The sequence below is a fragment of the Salvelinus namaycush genome, chromosome 42 (genome assembly GCF_016432855.1).
Source record: "Salvelinus namaycush isolate Seneca chromosome 42, SaNama_1.0, whole genome shotgun sequence".
Classification (NCBI taxonomy): domain Eukaryota; kingdom Metazoa; phylum Chordata; class Actinopteri; order Salmoniformes; family Salmonidae; genus Salvelinus; species Salvelinus namaycush.
This window is the reverse complement of record NC_052348.1, coordinates 19780958-19797723: the sequence shown is the minus strand read 5'-3', so window position 1 is coordinate 19797723 and position 16766 is coordinate 19780958. Positions and strand designations below refer to the sequence as shown.

At 47.0% G+C, this 16766-nt stretch overlaps 1 protein-coding gene across 1 annotated transcript in view; it reads right to left on the bottom strand.

The window, feature by feature from the left end:
• Positions 1-12050, bottom strand: part of tusc3 (tumor suppressor candidate 3) — a 64721-nt gene extending 52671 nt beyond the window's left edge. Inside the window, exons 1-5 of the mRNA XM_038982020.1 lie at positions 11884-12050; positions 8881-8998; positions 6124-6264; positions 4076-4216; positions 2628-2717 (exon numbers count right to left, since the gene is read on the bottom strand). Coding sequence (XP_038837948.1) covers positions 2628-2717; positions 4076-4216; positions 6124-6264; positions 8881-8998; positions 11884-12050 — 657 coding nt within the window. The remainder of the gene's footprint in view (positions 1-2627; positions 2718-4075; positions 4217-6123; positions 6265-8880; positions 8999-11883) is intronic.
• Positions 12051-16766: the final 4716 nt, after the last annotated feature.

The window sequence follows — 16766 nt, the reverse complement described above, 5'->3', positions numbered from 1 at the left end:
TTCCCCTATGCCGAGTCTCCTCCTACACATCTGAACAGCCAATGCGTCTCTGTTGCTAGACCAAACCTTAATGATATCTGTTCTATCTGTTCATAAATACAAATCAAATTGTTAAATTATGAGCCTAGTTGGTTTAGCCACGGAAAAAGTCAGGAACCTTCCCACTAGCCATGATTGGCTGAGATAATGGATGGGCTGGACATGCCAGGAGATGAGTTTGGATTGGTCTGCCATGTAGCCGTTTCTGTCTATAACGTGAGCTGTTCAGTATGTGTTGACAGTCCTTTCTACTGTGCCGTTTTTGAAAGACATAACGTTAGCCATCGAGAACTACAAACTTTTTGCTACTTTTCTCAACATTGATGCCCTGAATTTAGCAGGCGCTATCGACAGATCAGTAAGAGTGATGGGCTACTTTCTGCACACGCCACGGTCAATGTGAACCGAGTGACTTGACACAACGCTGGCCAAACAAGATGTAGCTACAAACAAAACGTTAAATGGTTCCAATCTGCCCTGAAGCATTCATCCATGTATACGGGTAAGAGTGTAGCGACATTTTCAAGATATGCGTTTCTAATTTTGTCAGGGAGTCATTTTCTATTGCAAGTTAAAGCATACTGTTAGGTAGCTAGCAAACGTTAGCTTGCTGGCTCGCTAGCTAACGTTACGTGTATGATCTGTGTAATATTATTTGAATCAGCAATCAATTTGCATTGCTAGTTACAGCCTAACATTAGCTAGTTAACATTGAAACGAATTTGTTAGCTTTAGCTACTTGCAGATTCATACTACAGCTATGACAATGTTTGTATTGGTAGCAGTATTAGTTGAGGTTATGCCGGTTCATTGTTTAGCTAGCTAGCTAAATGTCTAAACAAAAGACTCCACTCCGGCCGGATTATTACATGACCCATCAAATTAGCAGGTGTGTCTGGGGGTGACTACGGCCATCGGTTGTATTTAATGAACATGTGTACATGTCTAGACAATAGTGTCCCATCCACTTAGCTAGATGTGGCTGGGGGTTGGTTATAGCATTTCCTTCACATGACCCATCCATTTAGACAACCGTGTCGGGTCAGCGTCATCTAATAACGAGAAAATATTTATTAAATATTTTTATCCTAGATTTTATTTGATACAGCGTGTGTTTACCACATGTGAATCCTTAAAGAGATGGGTGGGGCTAAAGCTTAAGAGGGTGTGAACGATGCTGAATCGGCATAGACAAAGAAAAGCTCTCCACAAGGTGTACCAAAACATTCAAGGGCCATTTTCTCAAAAGTGTGGTTACAAGCTTATCAACTTTCAAAGCAGAATTACTTTCCCATTGTCCCTCAACTGCAGTGTATGATATACCATCTTCTAGTCTCTACTTTTATCCAATGTAAAAAACACAATTTCAAATTTTGCTACATAAGACCAAATCGAGGAGGTCGGTCACATTTTACTGTCCTTGTGGGGACTTTGGGGAATATAGGTCCCCACAAGGACAGAGGAACCAACCCACCCACAGCCTCTCTCTGATACAGTCCACCATCTTCTCACTCTGCTCACAATGTGTCGTTTAACTATTTATAGCCCATTAGTAATTATCTCTTCCTCTTAATTGTCATCCCACAATGCTCCTTTCATTTCTGTCTGTCTGTCTGTCTGTCTGTCTGTCTGTCTGTCTGTCTGTCTGAAAACCGACTCTTCAAGAGGAGAACCTATTTTTCTTCTAATCCTCTAACTGTGTCAAGCTCTCCCCCTCTTTCTCAGAAAACTGACTATAGGAGACTAAAAACTATTTATCGATCTGTCTGTCCATCTCTTAATGTGCCATTCCAATGTTACATCCATCCATTCTACCTAATGCTATATTGCTTTTCTGACTGTTGGGAGAAACAGATATTATACTACATATATATATATATATATATATCTTATAGATGGTTTAGAACAAACATATCAAACTGGATCTAAAACGTCACTGCTGATGAGTGAGTCCATCTTGAACAAAATGTTTTTACTTGTCCCTGTCTGTCTGTGTGAGTGAGTGTGTGTGTCTGTGTGTCTGTGCGTGTGTGTCCGAGTGTGTGTCATGGCCTCCCCCCCCCCCCCCATAAATTGTATTTCCTAGCTGAGTCTCCTCGTAATCGTCCAGACGGGACACGTCGACATACAACCGTCTGAGTGTCTGGGACACAGCAACCCTGACGTGTCTCTGGACTGACATAAAGCCACTGTGACTGCTCCCAGCTGGCCGCTCACACACACACAAATGCATGCACACACACCCACACATATATAATTACACCCACACTCAAGCCTACGCGCACACACACACACACACAAATATTTTATCTTGCCCATTCACCCTCTGAATGGCACACGTACACAATCCATGTCTCAATTGTCTCAATACTTAAAAATCCTTATTTAACCTGTCTCCTCCCCTTCATCTGCCCTGATTGAAGTGGATTTAACAAGCGACATCAATAAGGGATCATAGCTTTCACCTGGATTCACCTGGTCAGTCTATGTCATGGAAACAGCAGGTGTTCCTAATGTTTTGTCCACTCAGTGTATATAGCCCCAGAAAAACGGCAATCAGGAGTGGATGTAGAGGTGGACAGACTCACCACTTGGCCGTTCTGGGGGTTCTTGTGTGCGTAAGGTGGGCCGCGGATGTGGTTCCACATCTGGCCTGACGTCATGGCAAACACCACACACTAAGGGAGGGAGGGAGAGAGGAAGAGAGAGAGAGAGGGATGGGGAGAGATGGACAGACAGAGAGACAAACAGATAGAGACAGACAGACAGAGACAGACAGACAGAGACAGACAGACAGAGACAGACAGACAGAGACAGACAGACACAGAGAAAAGTTAAGTTACAGAAGCAACAGGTAGAAATTACTATACACTCATCAACACTCCTGCTGCTATTTCTTCACAGTCACACACACAGAGAAAGAGAGAGAGAGAGAGAGAGAGAGAGAGAGAGAAGACAGAAGTAGAGACAGAGAGAGGCTACACACCCGCATCGATCCATCTCGCCACTCCAACAGAGCAGAGGAGAGGTAAAAACCACATTGAACCTGACCTCCGTGACTTGCCCGCTGCTCCCTTTACGATCAATACTCTCTGTGGCTTCCTCAGCCTTCTCCCTGTCTCTTAACATATGGGATAACAACCCTCTCTGTCTACACATAGGACCCTCGTCCACTCTGCCTCGTACTGCCCTCACTATAAATAAGAGCATTGCTGCTGATGAAGACGGACCAGCATGCTGGATCATGCTCATTGATTGTAGTTTACAAACAACTGAAGAAATGCAGAATCTACATCTGTATATGTTTCATATACAGATGTAGGATCTTAACTTGAGCCTGTTTGAATTATTTAGTGGACTATAATTAATGGACATTTTTGTAGGGGTTGAAACATTTTTCATGAGGGAAATCAAGTCTGAGATTTCAAAGTGGAAATTACAAACTTCAGAAGCCTTTTGAAACCTCAAATACAGTACAAGTTTTACACTTCCTGCAACAAGGTGATCAGATGAAGATTCTTAGACCTGTATGGACCTTATAGACTGCCTTACAGACTGCCTTACAGACTGCCTTATAGACTGCCTTATAGACTGCCTTATAGACTGCCTTAATAGACTGCCACCATATAGACTGCCTTACAGACTGCCTTATAGACTGCCTTATAGACTGTACACAAAGTGCTTTTCTGCCGAAGTTGAGTTGAGTACAAAGGCTTTTCTAACCATTATATATATATATATGTAACTATGGTGTTGCACCTCCCCCTAGGCGGGCAGAACGTGTGTGGTGTGGGCAGCTTCATCAATAGCTTGTTAGCGTACGTGTTCTAAACCATTATGTGGAACACTTAGGAAAGACAATATCACGCTGTGAGAAGCGTTCATAGGAACATTCTGCTTACCTACTTCAGGGATGTTGTGCTCTCACCAGTCCATTGTGTGTGTGAATGTGTGTGCCTGTCTGCATATGCATACATGTTGGTATGTGTGTGTGATTGAGCTGATGTGTGTGTGTGTGTGTGTGCTCCTCTCTCACCAGTGCGGCCATGGCCCAACCAGTCTTGTTGTAGATGAACTCCAGGTTGTTCCTGCGGAGGTAGAGCAGCCCTCCTACCAGGGACACCAGCAGGGCCAGGGCTATGGTGCCAGAGTAGTTAGGAGGACGGAACACACGGATCTGGAGGAGGAGAGGAGGGGGAGGGAAGGAGAGGAGGAGGAGGGAGAGAAGAGAGGGAGAGAAGAGAGGGAGAGAAGAGAGGGAAAGAGAGAGTGCGTGTGTGTGTGAAAGGGGGTGAGGTAGAGGGAGGGAGACCCAGTGAAAGGAGGTAGAGGGAGGGAGACCCAGTGAAAGGAGGTGAGGTAGAGGGAGGGAGACCCAGTGAAAAGAGGTGGGGTAGAGGGAGAGAGACCCAGTGAAAGGAGGTAGAGGGAGGGAGACCCAGTGAAAGGAGGTGAGGTAGAGGGAGGGAGACCCAGTGAAAAGAGGTGGGGTAGAGGGAGAGAGACCCAGTGAAAGGAGGTAGAGGGAGGGAGACCCAGTGAAAGGAGGTGAGGTAGAGGGAGGGAGACCCAGTGAAAGGAGGTGAGGTAGAGGGAGGGAGACCCAGTGAAAGGAGGTGAGGTAGAGGGAGGGAGACCCAGTGAAAGGAGGTGAGGTAGAGGGAGGGAGACCCAGTGAAAGGAGGTGAGGTAAAGGGAGAGAGACCCAGTGAAAGGAGGGGAGGTAAAGGGAGAGAGACCCAGTGAAAGGAGGTGAGGTAGAGGGAGAGAGACCCAGTGAAAGGAGGTGGGGTAGAGGGAGGGAGACCCAGTGAAAGGAGGTGGGGTAGAGGGAGGGAGGGAGACCCAGTGAAAGGAGGTGGGGTAGAGGGAGGGAGGGAGACCCAGTGAAAGGAGGTGAGGTAGAGGGTTGTATTCATTAGGACATACTGTTGAAAAACTTTTGGGAAACGGAAAACGATAATGAGCTTTTCATATTGGACAAGTTCAGGTAGTCCCCTCACTGTTTCAGTCCGTTTTTTATCTTCAGTTTGAACACAACCCAGATCTGAGTCTTCTTGTTGGTCGATCGCCGGCCTTGCCTTCTAATGCTATTGGATTAGCTCAAATGAAGGGAACCACATATCCCATAATTCAGTCTGCTTGTGGAACCGAGAGGGAGAGTGTGTGCGCGTGTTAGAGCATTTGGCCAGTAACCGAAACGTTGCTGGTTCGAATACACGAGCCGACAAGGTGAAAAATCTGTCGATGTGCCCTTGAGCAAGGCACTTAACCCTAATATGCTCCAGGGGCGTTGCACCACAATGGCTGACCCTGTAAAACAACACATTTCACTGCACCTGTCCAGTGTATGTGACAATGAAACATTATAAAGTGTACCAGTCGCTTTCTCTCCACTGTCAACCGGCGTTTTTCAAATCCGCAGGACGACGGAGCCCAAAGGATTAATGGGCGACTGGTGGAGACGTCGCCCCGTAATGGAGGACGGTGGCTTTAAAAAAGGAGCCCCTCGGAGCCTTAATGGACGCCATGGATCTAATAAGGATAATAGTTTCTAACCTCATTGGAATTCAGTGGACCATATAGAAAGCATTGGATACCACAGCCATTAGCTGGTCATTGTGTTTTTGGGGCTGTGTAAAAGGTTGTGCTCAAAGTGATCTTGTCCTTCTTGCATCTCTAAGATGGATCTGAAACTGATGATGCCATCTCTGACGCAGCTATAAAAATGATAACCTTTGGTATTCTATTCATGTTTGGCTGCAAATATTATATCTGATATGTTGTGGTGATGCTTGTCTGTTTTGTGACAGGTAAATAGTTGTGTGCACTTTGTAAAAGCTTTCAACTGTGATAGGCAGGCCTGGGTTTAAAGAGTATTTGTTGTCTTTCAAATATGTTGAGCGTTCAATTGAGCCTGCTAAATTGGTGGCATTTGCACTTTTGGAACAATTCCATTTGCTCCATTGCTCCAGGCAAGCCCGATCAGGCGCAGCTGACAGAAATCAGATACTATTTGAACCCGGGTCTTATGTCACCTGTACAACCATCACGGGTGTATTATGTTATAGGAGGAATTGTCACCTGTACGTCGGTGCGGTCTGCAATCCACTTGGCCAGCTGCTCCGAGGCAAAGCCGATCCGCTGGAGGTCAAAGGTGTCTGCCCTCTTAGGCTTTCCCTTAGCTGGGAAGTGCATGAAGGTAGGGGCTGAGTTCATATTCAGCTGGAGAGAAAGAGAGAGAGAAAGAGAGAGAAAGAGAGAGAGAAAGAGAGAGAGAGAAAGAGAGAGAGAAAGAGAGAGAGAAAGAGAGAAAGAGAGAGAGAAAGAGAGAAAGAGCGAGAGAGAGAGAGAGACAGAGGGATGGAGGGAGAGGGACAAGGGAGATGGCGGGAGAGAGAAGAAGAGAAAGAGAGAGAGGAAAGGATTGGTGATAGATACAGTAGGTAGGAGAGAGAGACAGGGACAGATACAGTTGGAAGGAGGCGAGAGAGAAAGGGACAGATATAGTATGTAGGAGGAGAGAGGGAGGGAGGGAGGGAGGGAGGGATACAGTAGGTAGGAGAGAGAGGGAGGGAGGGACATAGGTGGAAAAGGCAGAAAGAGAATCAAGAGAAGTGGTGAGAACGCCAATTACATGATGTGTGCATATATACCACTGCCCCTACAAAAACATCCCCTGTACACAGTTCACTTTCCCCAGTGGTGTTATGATCAAGCAGGGGGCCCACCACATGACGTGTGCATATATACCACTGCACCTACAAAAACATCCCCTGTACACAGTTCACTTTCCCCAGTGGTGTTATAATCAAGCAGGGGGCCCACCACATGACGTGTGCATATATACCACTGCACCTACAAAAACATCCCCTGTACACAGTTCACTTTCCCCAGTGGTGTTATGATCAAGCAGGGGGCCCACCATGAGGCCACCTACCGAGGGAGGGAGGAGCACGGGGCAGAGAACTCACTGGTGGCACTAACACACACCTAATTACTAGACTCTCCCTCTGCACAGGCTGGCCATTAGGCCTAATGAATGGTTAGGCATGCACACTGCGTACTTATTATGCTAGGTGTCTGCCTCCTCCCTCTCTCCCTTTCTTTCAACAGTAATCTCTCTCTCTCCCGCTCAACGATATTCCCTCTCTCTCTCAAAAGTATTCTCACAATTGTTTCTCTCTCTTTCTCTCAATCTGTATCTGTCTTGCCTGATTCTGTCTCTAAAATGAACTGCTCTTTCCCTCTTAGATATATCTCTATCTACTTGTGTCAATACCTCTCCACTGTGTGATTCTCAGTCTCTCTCTTTCCACTTGGTTTACCTTCCAAACCCCTCTTCTTGCAATTCAAATCAACTAAAAAGTCAGGTCTATTCCCACCTCCTCCCCATTCCAAACTCACAGAGAACAAAGTGAGGATCATTACAGAGGTTATTTCTCTTAATTGCGTGAAAGGAGCCCACCGCATCCTCCCTGGAGCGTAGAGGTGATTCGCCCATTAGGAGTACTACATTAAGCACTCTCTCCATTATAACAAAAGAAAAGCTAGACAAAGTGATCTGCATTTAATTACATGTCCTTTTAATCTTAGAGGCCCGTAATCGCATAATTGCTCGAGTGGAGAGTGTGAGGCGTACCTCAGGGGTGAGTATTTAACCCAGATTAATTGCTCATTGGCTATGGTAATGGACGGTTGGAAGCTTCACATCTGTTTATTGTCATGCAAACGACTGTTAGTGATAAGAAACCAACGTTCTATTATGGGTTTCTCTGGTGCTGAGTTGCTATGGCGATGTGGAATATGTTATTTATACGGTTGTTTTCCCACTGTATCGAGGTCTGCACTGAGTGACACAGCAGGCGGTGCTGTACTGTAAGAAACTCCGGTGCCCGGTGACATGCACACACATACGCCCACACGGGCTTCGCCCACGGCCCACCTATGGATGCACCCTGGGAAAATAATGACAACCCCAGGGAAAGAGGTTAGCTGTGCAGAACCGACTCGTATCAATCTCCCACACTGGTGTTTATCTAGCGGCCAGCCTGCAGTGAGTGCACGACAGTGGCTGCTATGGCCAATATACCACGGCTAAGGGATGTTCTTACGCGCGACACAACGCGGAGTGCCTGGACACAGCCGTTAGCCGTGGTATATTGGCTATATACCACAAACCCCCGAGGTGGCTTATTGCTATTATAAACTGGTTACAAATGTAATTAGTACAGTAATACCCGTGACATACGGTCTGATATACCACCGCTTTCAGCCAATCAGAATTCAGGGCTCGACAAACTCAGTTTATAATATGGATTATACATTCAGAGTACTGTATGCAGGGTGTGCATGGACTGAGTTATGAGTACAGTATGTGGGTTGGATAAGAGAGCTCATCTACATAAATCAAGACTATACATCCAAGGTACATGAGTGTTTGTGTATGTGAGTACTTCACTAAATGTCATTCGACACGATCGTATATATATAATTGACAATCAGAGGCACGTCCAAAACAATGTTCAGCTGATGTGAAACCCCAAACTCTCTCCCTAAGTGGCCTGAGCTTAAAACGGCCGCCGGACAACGAGCCCCCGCTGGTAAATAAAACCATGCAGAGAGCCTGTCAGCCACCTCTGATTTATTTACCTTATTTCAACGATTCATCTCTCCTTTAAAACTTCACCTGCGTGCTAATTATCATGCTGTGTCTCCGCGCCGAGGCTGACAGGCAACTATGAACATGGAAATGAGGGCTTTGGGGATGGAGGGAGCGAGCGGGGGAATGGAGAGGGGGACGGATGGAGGGGGACTGGGGGGGTAGATCCAGACGGTTACCTGCTGAAAGACGTCCGCCCCCTCATCATAGTCCACCACGGTGAAGAAGAGTTTGTTAGAGAAAGCTGAGGAGTAGCGCCAGGAGTTAGCCAGCACCTGGTACTCCTCGTTAGCTTGTCTGTTAAAAAGACAGGGAGAGAGAGAAAGAGAGGAAGAGAGAGAAAGAGAAAAGGGAGAAAGAAAGAGAGAAAATGGAGAGGGGGAAGTGGAGAGAAAATAGAGTTGAAAAGAGGAGAGGAAGACAGAGGGGCAGAGGCGAAGGCAAAAGGGAAATTGAACAAGAGAGGGAGAGAAAGAGGGAAGAAGAAACAGATGAGTAAATGCTGGTGATGATCATGGCCACGTTGGCTTGAGGAGGCAGTTGGAAGAGACGGACGAGAGAGAGATACTCATGCCACATGTTCCTCCCCAGAGAGAGAAGGATAACGACGCCATGCCGTGAAAACGAGTGTCTGAGAAGAACGTGGCTCCAGCTCTAATTACTGCTGCTCTATCCTGTCCTGGACAGACGAGGAAAACATCACGACGAACCACCATCTCTCTACCCATCGCTTTCCTTTAAACTCTGGCGATGCTGCCACTTCTTATGCCTGTCGCAGTTCCCCTACACTGGCATGACAGGGGAAACCATAACAACAAAAACTAAAAATGTGACAATTAGAGGGGAAATTAGGGCAGACATTTTGCAAATTGAGCTGTAGCCACTCAACCTGTCACGAAGACAGCGGTGGACCCACCAGGTCTGTCACAGTGGCGGCTAAAAAGATGAAAATTAATGTACAGCAAACTTCTTTATATAATGTGACGTAATAGAGTTGAAAGTAGGGTTACAAAATTCCTGAAACATTCAATAAATTCCCTGGTTTTCCAGAAAACCTTCAGGATTCTGGATTTTCTGCTTCTTCCCTCCTGTTTCCGGGAATTCTCCAAGCGGGATACCGGAAAATCCAGGGAATGTATTGAAAGTTCCAGGAATTATGCAACCCTATTTAAAAGTACACTTAAAACTAGTGGGAAGAGAGTTTGGGCCTGTGGAAGTCTTGAAGCTTCATGGCACACATTTAGAGCTCAAATAACCTCATAAAAGTGTGTTTACTCCAGATGGCTTCGTAAAGTCGCAGCGCCAACGTCTGGTGACAACTTTAATGTCCTCTGACAACTTTAATGTCCTCTGCCACACGTTGGAGTACATGAATTAACAAACGGGACAACAAAAAAGCATGAATAAAACAAGTAACAAAACACTCTTTTCTGGTGGGAATTATACACAACTGCCATAAATTGCATGTCGACTTGCATCAATGTTGCATTGCCTTCATGTACTATTCATGCTCCTACATAAGTGATATGGTTTGTAGTGTTACGCGCTCTGCGGTGCTCTACGTATAGTGTGTCTCTTCAGAGGGCGTTGTGTTTGGTTGGTCTTTTGGTGATAAAAGTCTGTAAACAATTAGTAGCTTTCAGTACAGTGCACTTTAAATCGTACCGTCATTGGAGGGAGGGAGAGAAAGAGCATGAGGAACTGAGATGGAGAGAAGGAAACAAACAAAGAGAGAGTGGTATAGAAAAGAGAGCGAGAAGAATGAAAGAAAGAGTGATGGCAGTGCGAGGACCCCGGCGATTAGCAGTCCCTCCCGGTGCCCGTCTGTACTTTGAACGCTGGCGGGGGGGGGGGGGGGGGGGGGGTCACAACCCAAAATGTGTCTTGGGCGCCCGCTGACTAGCCACGCGATTGTATCGTTTATGTAAATGGTCCGTCCCAATTGCGAAGCAGAGAGAGGTGGCGCGTGACATTAACTAATGCGCTTCGGAGTGACATCCTCAAATTGAAAGGAAACCTTGTTTCCTTGTTAAGATTAATCATTTTAATAGAAATGGATAAATAAATGCATACGTCGAGGTTGGCCCTGCCGTCGTTGAGAGCCGGAAGAGAGGGCGAGAGAAAATCAAAAAACAAGAGGAACAGAGAGAGCGAGAGATAAATAATTAAGTGATTTGAGTCGACAGCAGATGATTAAAAAAGCATTATGGGTCACGGGGAACAGAGAGGATGATGGGAGTGGGAAAGGTCAGTGTGGATTAAATTAACTTCCTCTATTTCCGTAATACACATGATTATTCCCTGGTCGACGTCATCTTTATTCAATGAAGCGAACGGCTGGGTCCTCCTAGTTAAGGCTCCTTGAGGAGAGAAACACTCTGGTGAGACACTGGGCCCCAAAACGGAGATCTAGACTGAACACACTGGCTGTTATGTAGAGTAGATCACTGTCTGGAGGTCATCACTAGAGGTCAACAGGTCATGATGACTTCAGCCTATGTCCTTGTCTTTAAACTCCCCCCTATACCCAAACGTAGATCTAGACTGAACAGACTTGCAGGTTGATGGACCATGACTAGAGGTCAAAAGGGCATGATGACTTCACCCTCTTTAAACTCCCCCCTATACCCAAACGTAGATCTAGACTGAATAGACTGACTGTTCTGTAGAGTTGTTGATGGGTCATCACTAGAGGTCAAAAGGTCATCATACTTTTCTTTATTCTGTGTTGTCTCTTTCATCAACTGTATGATTGATTTGTATGATCATGTATTGACTGATGGGGCCGAGGTGGGACACTCCAGTCCTGAAGGGCTGCTGTGTGTGCATCATTTTGTTCCAAAATAATCAAATAAATCTATGTTTTAATGTCACACACACCAGACAGGTGCAGTGAAATGTGTTGTTTTACAGGGTCAGCCATAGAAGTGCAGCGCCCCTGGATCAAACTATCATCAACATGTCTTTCACCTTGTCGGCTCGGCTATTCTAACCAGCCATCTTTGGGTTACTGGCACAACCCTCTGACCGCTAGGCTACCTGCTGCATACCTGATTCAAATAAACAGCTCATCCTGATCTTCAAATCACTATTTATTTCAAGTGTATTTCACCAGGTCTCAACACACTGTTGTGTAGTATAGCGCCTCCTGTCAGTGGTTGTGTGGCGGAGCGGTTCCATACCTGCAGACGGAGCACTGCCTCTGCGGCTGCAGCGCGGTGAACATCACGATGACCGAGTAGTTCCGGGGCGGGGCCTTGACGAACCTCCGGAACTTATCGCCGTTCATCCGGATCACGGAACGCCTGGAGCTCCACTCCATCATCTGATCCACCTTCTCCACCAACATGTTCTGGAACAGCAGGGAAACCAGGGATGGAGAGAGGGAGGACGAGAGGGGAGGAAGACGGAACGGGAAAAGGAGAGAAGAAGAGTGAAAGGGAAGGGAAAAGGAGGGGAAGGAAGGAGGACGAGTGAAAGGGAAGGGAAAAGGAGGGAGGAAGAGTGAAAGGGAAGGAAAAAGGAGGGAGTAAGGGTGAAAGGGAAGGGAAGGGAAGGGAAAAAGGAGGGAGGAAGGGTGAAAGGGAAGGGAAAAGGAGGGAGGAAGGGTGAAAGGGAAGGGAAAAGGAGGGAAGGAAGGAAGGAGGACGAGTGAAAGGGAAGGGAAAAGGAGGGAGGAAGGGTGAAAGGGAAGGGAAAAGGAGGGAAGGAAGGAGGACGAGTGAAAAGGAAGGGAAACGGAGGGAGGAAGGAGGACGAGTGAAAGGGAAGGGGAAAGGAGGGAGGAAGGGTGAAAGGGAAGGGAAAAGGAGGGAGGAAGGGTGAAAGGGAAGGGAAAAGGAGGGAAGGAAGGGTGAAAGAGAAGGGAAAAGGAGGGAAGGAAGGGTGAAAGGGTGAAAGGGAAGGGAAAAGGAGGGAAGGAAGGGTGAAAGGGAAGGGAAAAGGAGGGAGGAAGGGTGAAAGGGAAGGGAAAAGGAGGGAGGAAGGGTGAAAGAGAAGGGAAAAGGAGGGAGGAAGGGTGAAAGAGAAGGGAAAAGGAGGGAGGAAGAGTGAAAGTTAAGGGAAAAGGAGGGAGGAAGGGTGAAAGGGAAGGGAAAAGGAGGGAGGAAGAGTGAAAGATAGAGGGTAAGGAAAACAGGAGAAACCATTATGAACAGGTATTAAACTAGGTGTCAACCAGGAAATAATTGGTGTTTTCTAGAATGAATGAGTCACACACACACACGAATCTCAAGGGGGGGTGCTATCAAACGTTGTGATGTGTGACAGCCATTGTGCTGTACAACTCTCCCACGGAATACATTTTTGTTGTTGTTGAAAATCTACACGTTCAAGGGTATGCCTTCACAAAAGGGCATTGTGGTAGAAGTCGAAAACGTTGATAAACTATTTTGTGGCCTGGCTCTCATTTGAAGTTTTATTCATGTGCACTGAATACGAGCTCTGAACAGAAGCGCTGTACCTAACAACTTAGGCTAGTGTTAAGAGTCTAGAAACTCATAGTAAAAGCCTAAAAAAAACATTGAATAACTCGTGGCATCGCTCTCGTTCGAAGTCTCATTCACAACGGCCAGCAACTCAAGGCCAAACAGTTCCAAATTCACACGGGGAGATTACAGATGCTTCTTCTTCAACAGTTCTCTTCAGAGTTGTGGAGTAATAGACTTCCTGCTGTCGCCATGACAACAGCCAGCCAATGTCCTGCGCCACTAACTGGATAGTTACTGTATAATGCAGAGGGATAGTATTTGAACTGTCCAACGTGAACAGAAGACTTCCTGACAGGTATAATGGTAGGGTATCAGTGAAACATGGCAGCCCTCAGCAACTGCTCAGCAGAAGTTTGAATCAGATTGATATCACTGGTGCCTAGACAAGAAGAAGTGCTCTTCAACCAGACTCTGTAGACAGCCTAATACTTAACCTCCTGGTCTCTTATGTGTGTGTGTGTGTGTGTGTGTGTGTGTGTGTGTGTGTGTGTGTGTGTGTGTGTGTGTGTGTGTGTGTGTGTGTGTGTGTGTGTGTGTGTGTGTGTGTGTGTGTGTGTGTGTGTGTGTATGTGTCTGGGTCACGCGTCCATGTCACCGCCTGTCTGTAATGGCACCTTCAATTATAGCATCAGTGTTGCAGAAAGACATCTAGGACTCTCTCTTTCTCTCCTCCCTCTCCTCTTTCTCCCCCCTCTCCTCTTTTAATCTGCATCTCCACCTCTCTCTCTCACCCCTACCCTTCTTTACTCTCTCTCCTCCTCTCTCTCTCTCTCTCTCTCTCCCCCTCTCCTTCTTTACTCTGTCTCTCCTCCTCCTCCTCCCTCTCTCCCCCTCTCCTTATTCACTCTCCTCCTCCCTCTCTCCCCCTCTCCTTATTCACTCTCCTCCTCCCTCTCTCCCCCTCGCCCTCTTTACTCTGTCTCTCCTTCGCTCTCGCTCCCCCTCTCCTCTGTATCTCCTCCTCTCCCCTCTACTCTGTCTCTCCTCCTCGCTCTCTCTCCCCTCTACTCTGTCTCTCCTCCTCGCTCTCTCTCCCCTCTACTCTGTCTCTCCTCCTCGCTCTCTCTCCCCTCTACTCTGTCTCTCCTCCTCGCTCTCTCTCCCCTCTACTCTGTCTCTCCTCCTCGCTCTCTCTCTCCTTTACTCTGTCTCTCCTCCTCGCTCTCTCTCTCCTTTACTATGTCTCTCCTTCGCTATCTCTCCCCCTCTCCTTTGTATCTCCCCCTCTCCTTCTTTACTCAGTCTCTCCTCCTCGCTCTCTCCCCCTCTCCTTCTTTACTGTCTCTCCACCTCTCGCTACTCTCCCCCCTCTCTCTCTAACAGCAGATGAGGGCTGTCATCAACTTTTCTGTATTTATTTCCTGATTTATATGGTTTCTATTAATCCTCATCAAATGGACACGTCAAGAGAGGGAGGGATCAGAGGGCGAGCGGCGAAGTCGCTGAATAATTTAACGGTTGGATTTTGTAGGAGTCCAAAGTTGACAAAAAGGACTGAGACTGACTGTCTTAGTGAGTGTGAGGCTAAATGAAATATATTTTGCTGGGAGGGTGAAAGGTTTCTGACAGACTAGGATGTTTGATACAGTAGAGGGCAAAGAAAGAGAGACAACACTGCATAGAGACAACCCTGCATAGAGACAACCCTGCATAGAGGCAACCCTGCATAGAGGCAACCCTGCATAGAGGCAACCCTGCATAGAGGCAACCCTGCATAGAGACAACCCTGCATAGAGGCAACCCCGCATAGAGACAACCCCGCATAGAGACAACCCCGCATAGAGGCAACCCTGCATAGAGGCAACCCTGCATAGAGGCAACCCTGCATAGAGGCAACCCTGCATAGAGACAACCCTGCATAGAGACAACCCTGCATAGACGCAACCCTGCATAGACGCAACCCTGCATAGAGACAACCCTGCATAGAGACAACCCTGCATAGAGACAACCCTGCATAGAGGCAACCCTGCATAGAGGCAACCCTGCATAGAGACAACCCTGCATAGAGACAACCCTGCATAGACGCAACCCTGCATAGAGACAACCCTGCATAGAGACAACCCTGCATAGAGACAACCCTGCATAGACACAACCCTGCATAGAGACAACCCTGCATAGAGGCAACCCTGCATAGACGCAACCCTGCATAGAGGCAACCCTGCATAGAGACAACCCTGCATAGAGACAACACTGCATAGAGACAACCCTGCATCGAGACAACCCTGCATCGAGACACAACATGCCATTATTGTGTATGGATGGATGCATGTCTCAGTGTGTGAGAGAAAGCTTGGCAGTCTTCCCTTGCGGAGCAGAGCGACAGGTTCCCTCCACTGCCTCCCCCCATAGGAGGCCCTGTCAGGCCTGCTGCCAATCACACACAGCGCTAATGATGCACCGGTCAACACACACACAGACACAGACACACAGACACACAGACACACACGAGACAAGCGATGGAAGGAGGGATGGAGGTAGAAAAGAGTAGTACAAAGGCACTGGAGAGGAAAGATGGAGGGACAATAGGAGAGAGAGAGACAGAGAGGGGATGGCAGAAGATGAGAACCAGAGGGATCAAATGAAAGACAGAAAGAGAGAGAAACAAAATAAGAGAGGAGTGGATAAAGTGGGCGAGAGAGAGCAAAAGATAAAAGGAGGTGGGAGAAGTAGGGAGAGAGAGAATAAAGAAAGATGGAGGAGGAGGAAACGCTGCACAAACAACAAAGAAGACCAGCCAATGTCAGCATTCTCTATCAAATTGAATCAAGTCTAGTTCTAACCATGCAGCCATTAAATAAAACTCTGTTTTGGCCACAAGGGGCAGTATCTTCCACCAGACCCATCACAATGTGATACCTCTCTCTCTTCCCCTGTCTGACAGGCACCGACTAAACAACCTTCATTCACCCCCACAGCAATGTCTCTGCAGTGTCTCAGTTCACACTCACACTCACTCACAGGCACCTTCACCAGGTGGCTAACTAAAGTGACGTGTCGGAAGACTGTTGACAGCTTGATCCCTGGTGAGCGTCCGCTTCACGGAGACGAAGCACGGAGACGAAGCACACATTTCCTCCGTCGGAAGTGTCGCCTCCCTCACACACTCACAGAAGTACGCACGGGGGCACACACACATTGTGTACTCATGGGATAGCTCTATGACTGGGTATCACTGGGTAGTGTATCCTGGCAGCACTCACTGCCAAGGTACCTCGTAGGTACAGCAAGCATCTGGTATCTCACTGGCATTTAGATATTTTCAATATTTGAACAGTCATGTAAATATGTCGCTGATAAATAACAAATCCCAGAATTAGAAAGGAATGTGGTATTTTTCCACAGACAATCACACATCCCATCAGATGATGATCTCACCACCCAAAAATCAGCCCATTTAATGAGCATGGTCAACATAACCAACCTACATCTAATCAACATGGTCAACATAACCGACCTACATCTAATGAACATGGTCAACATAACCGACCTACATCTAATGAACATGGTCAACATAACCGACCTACATCTAATGAACATGGTCAACATAACCGACCTACATCTAATGAACATGGTCA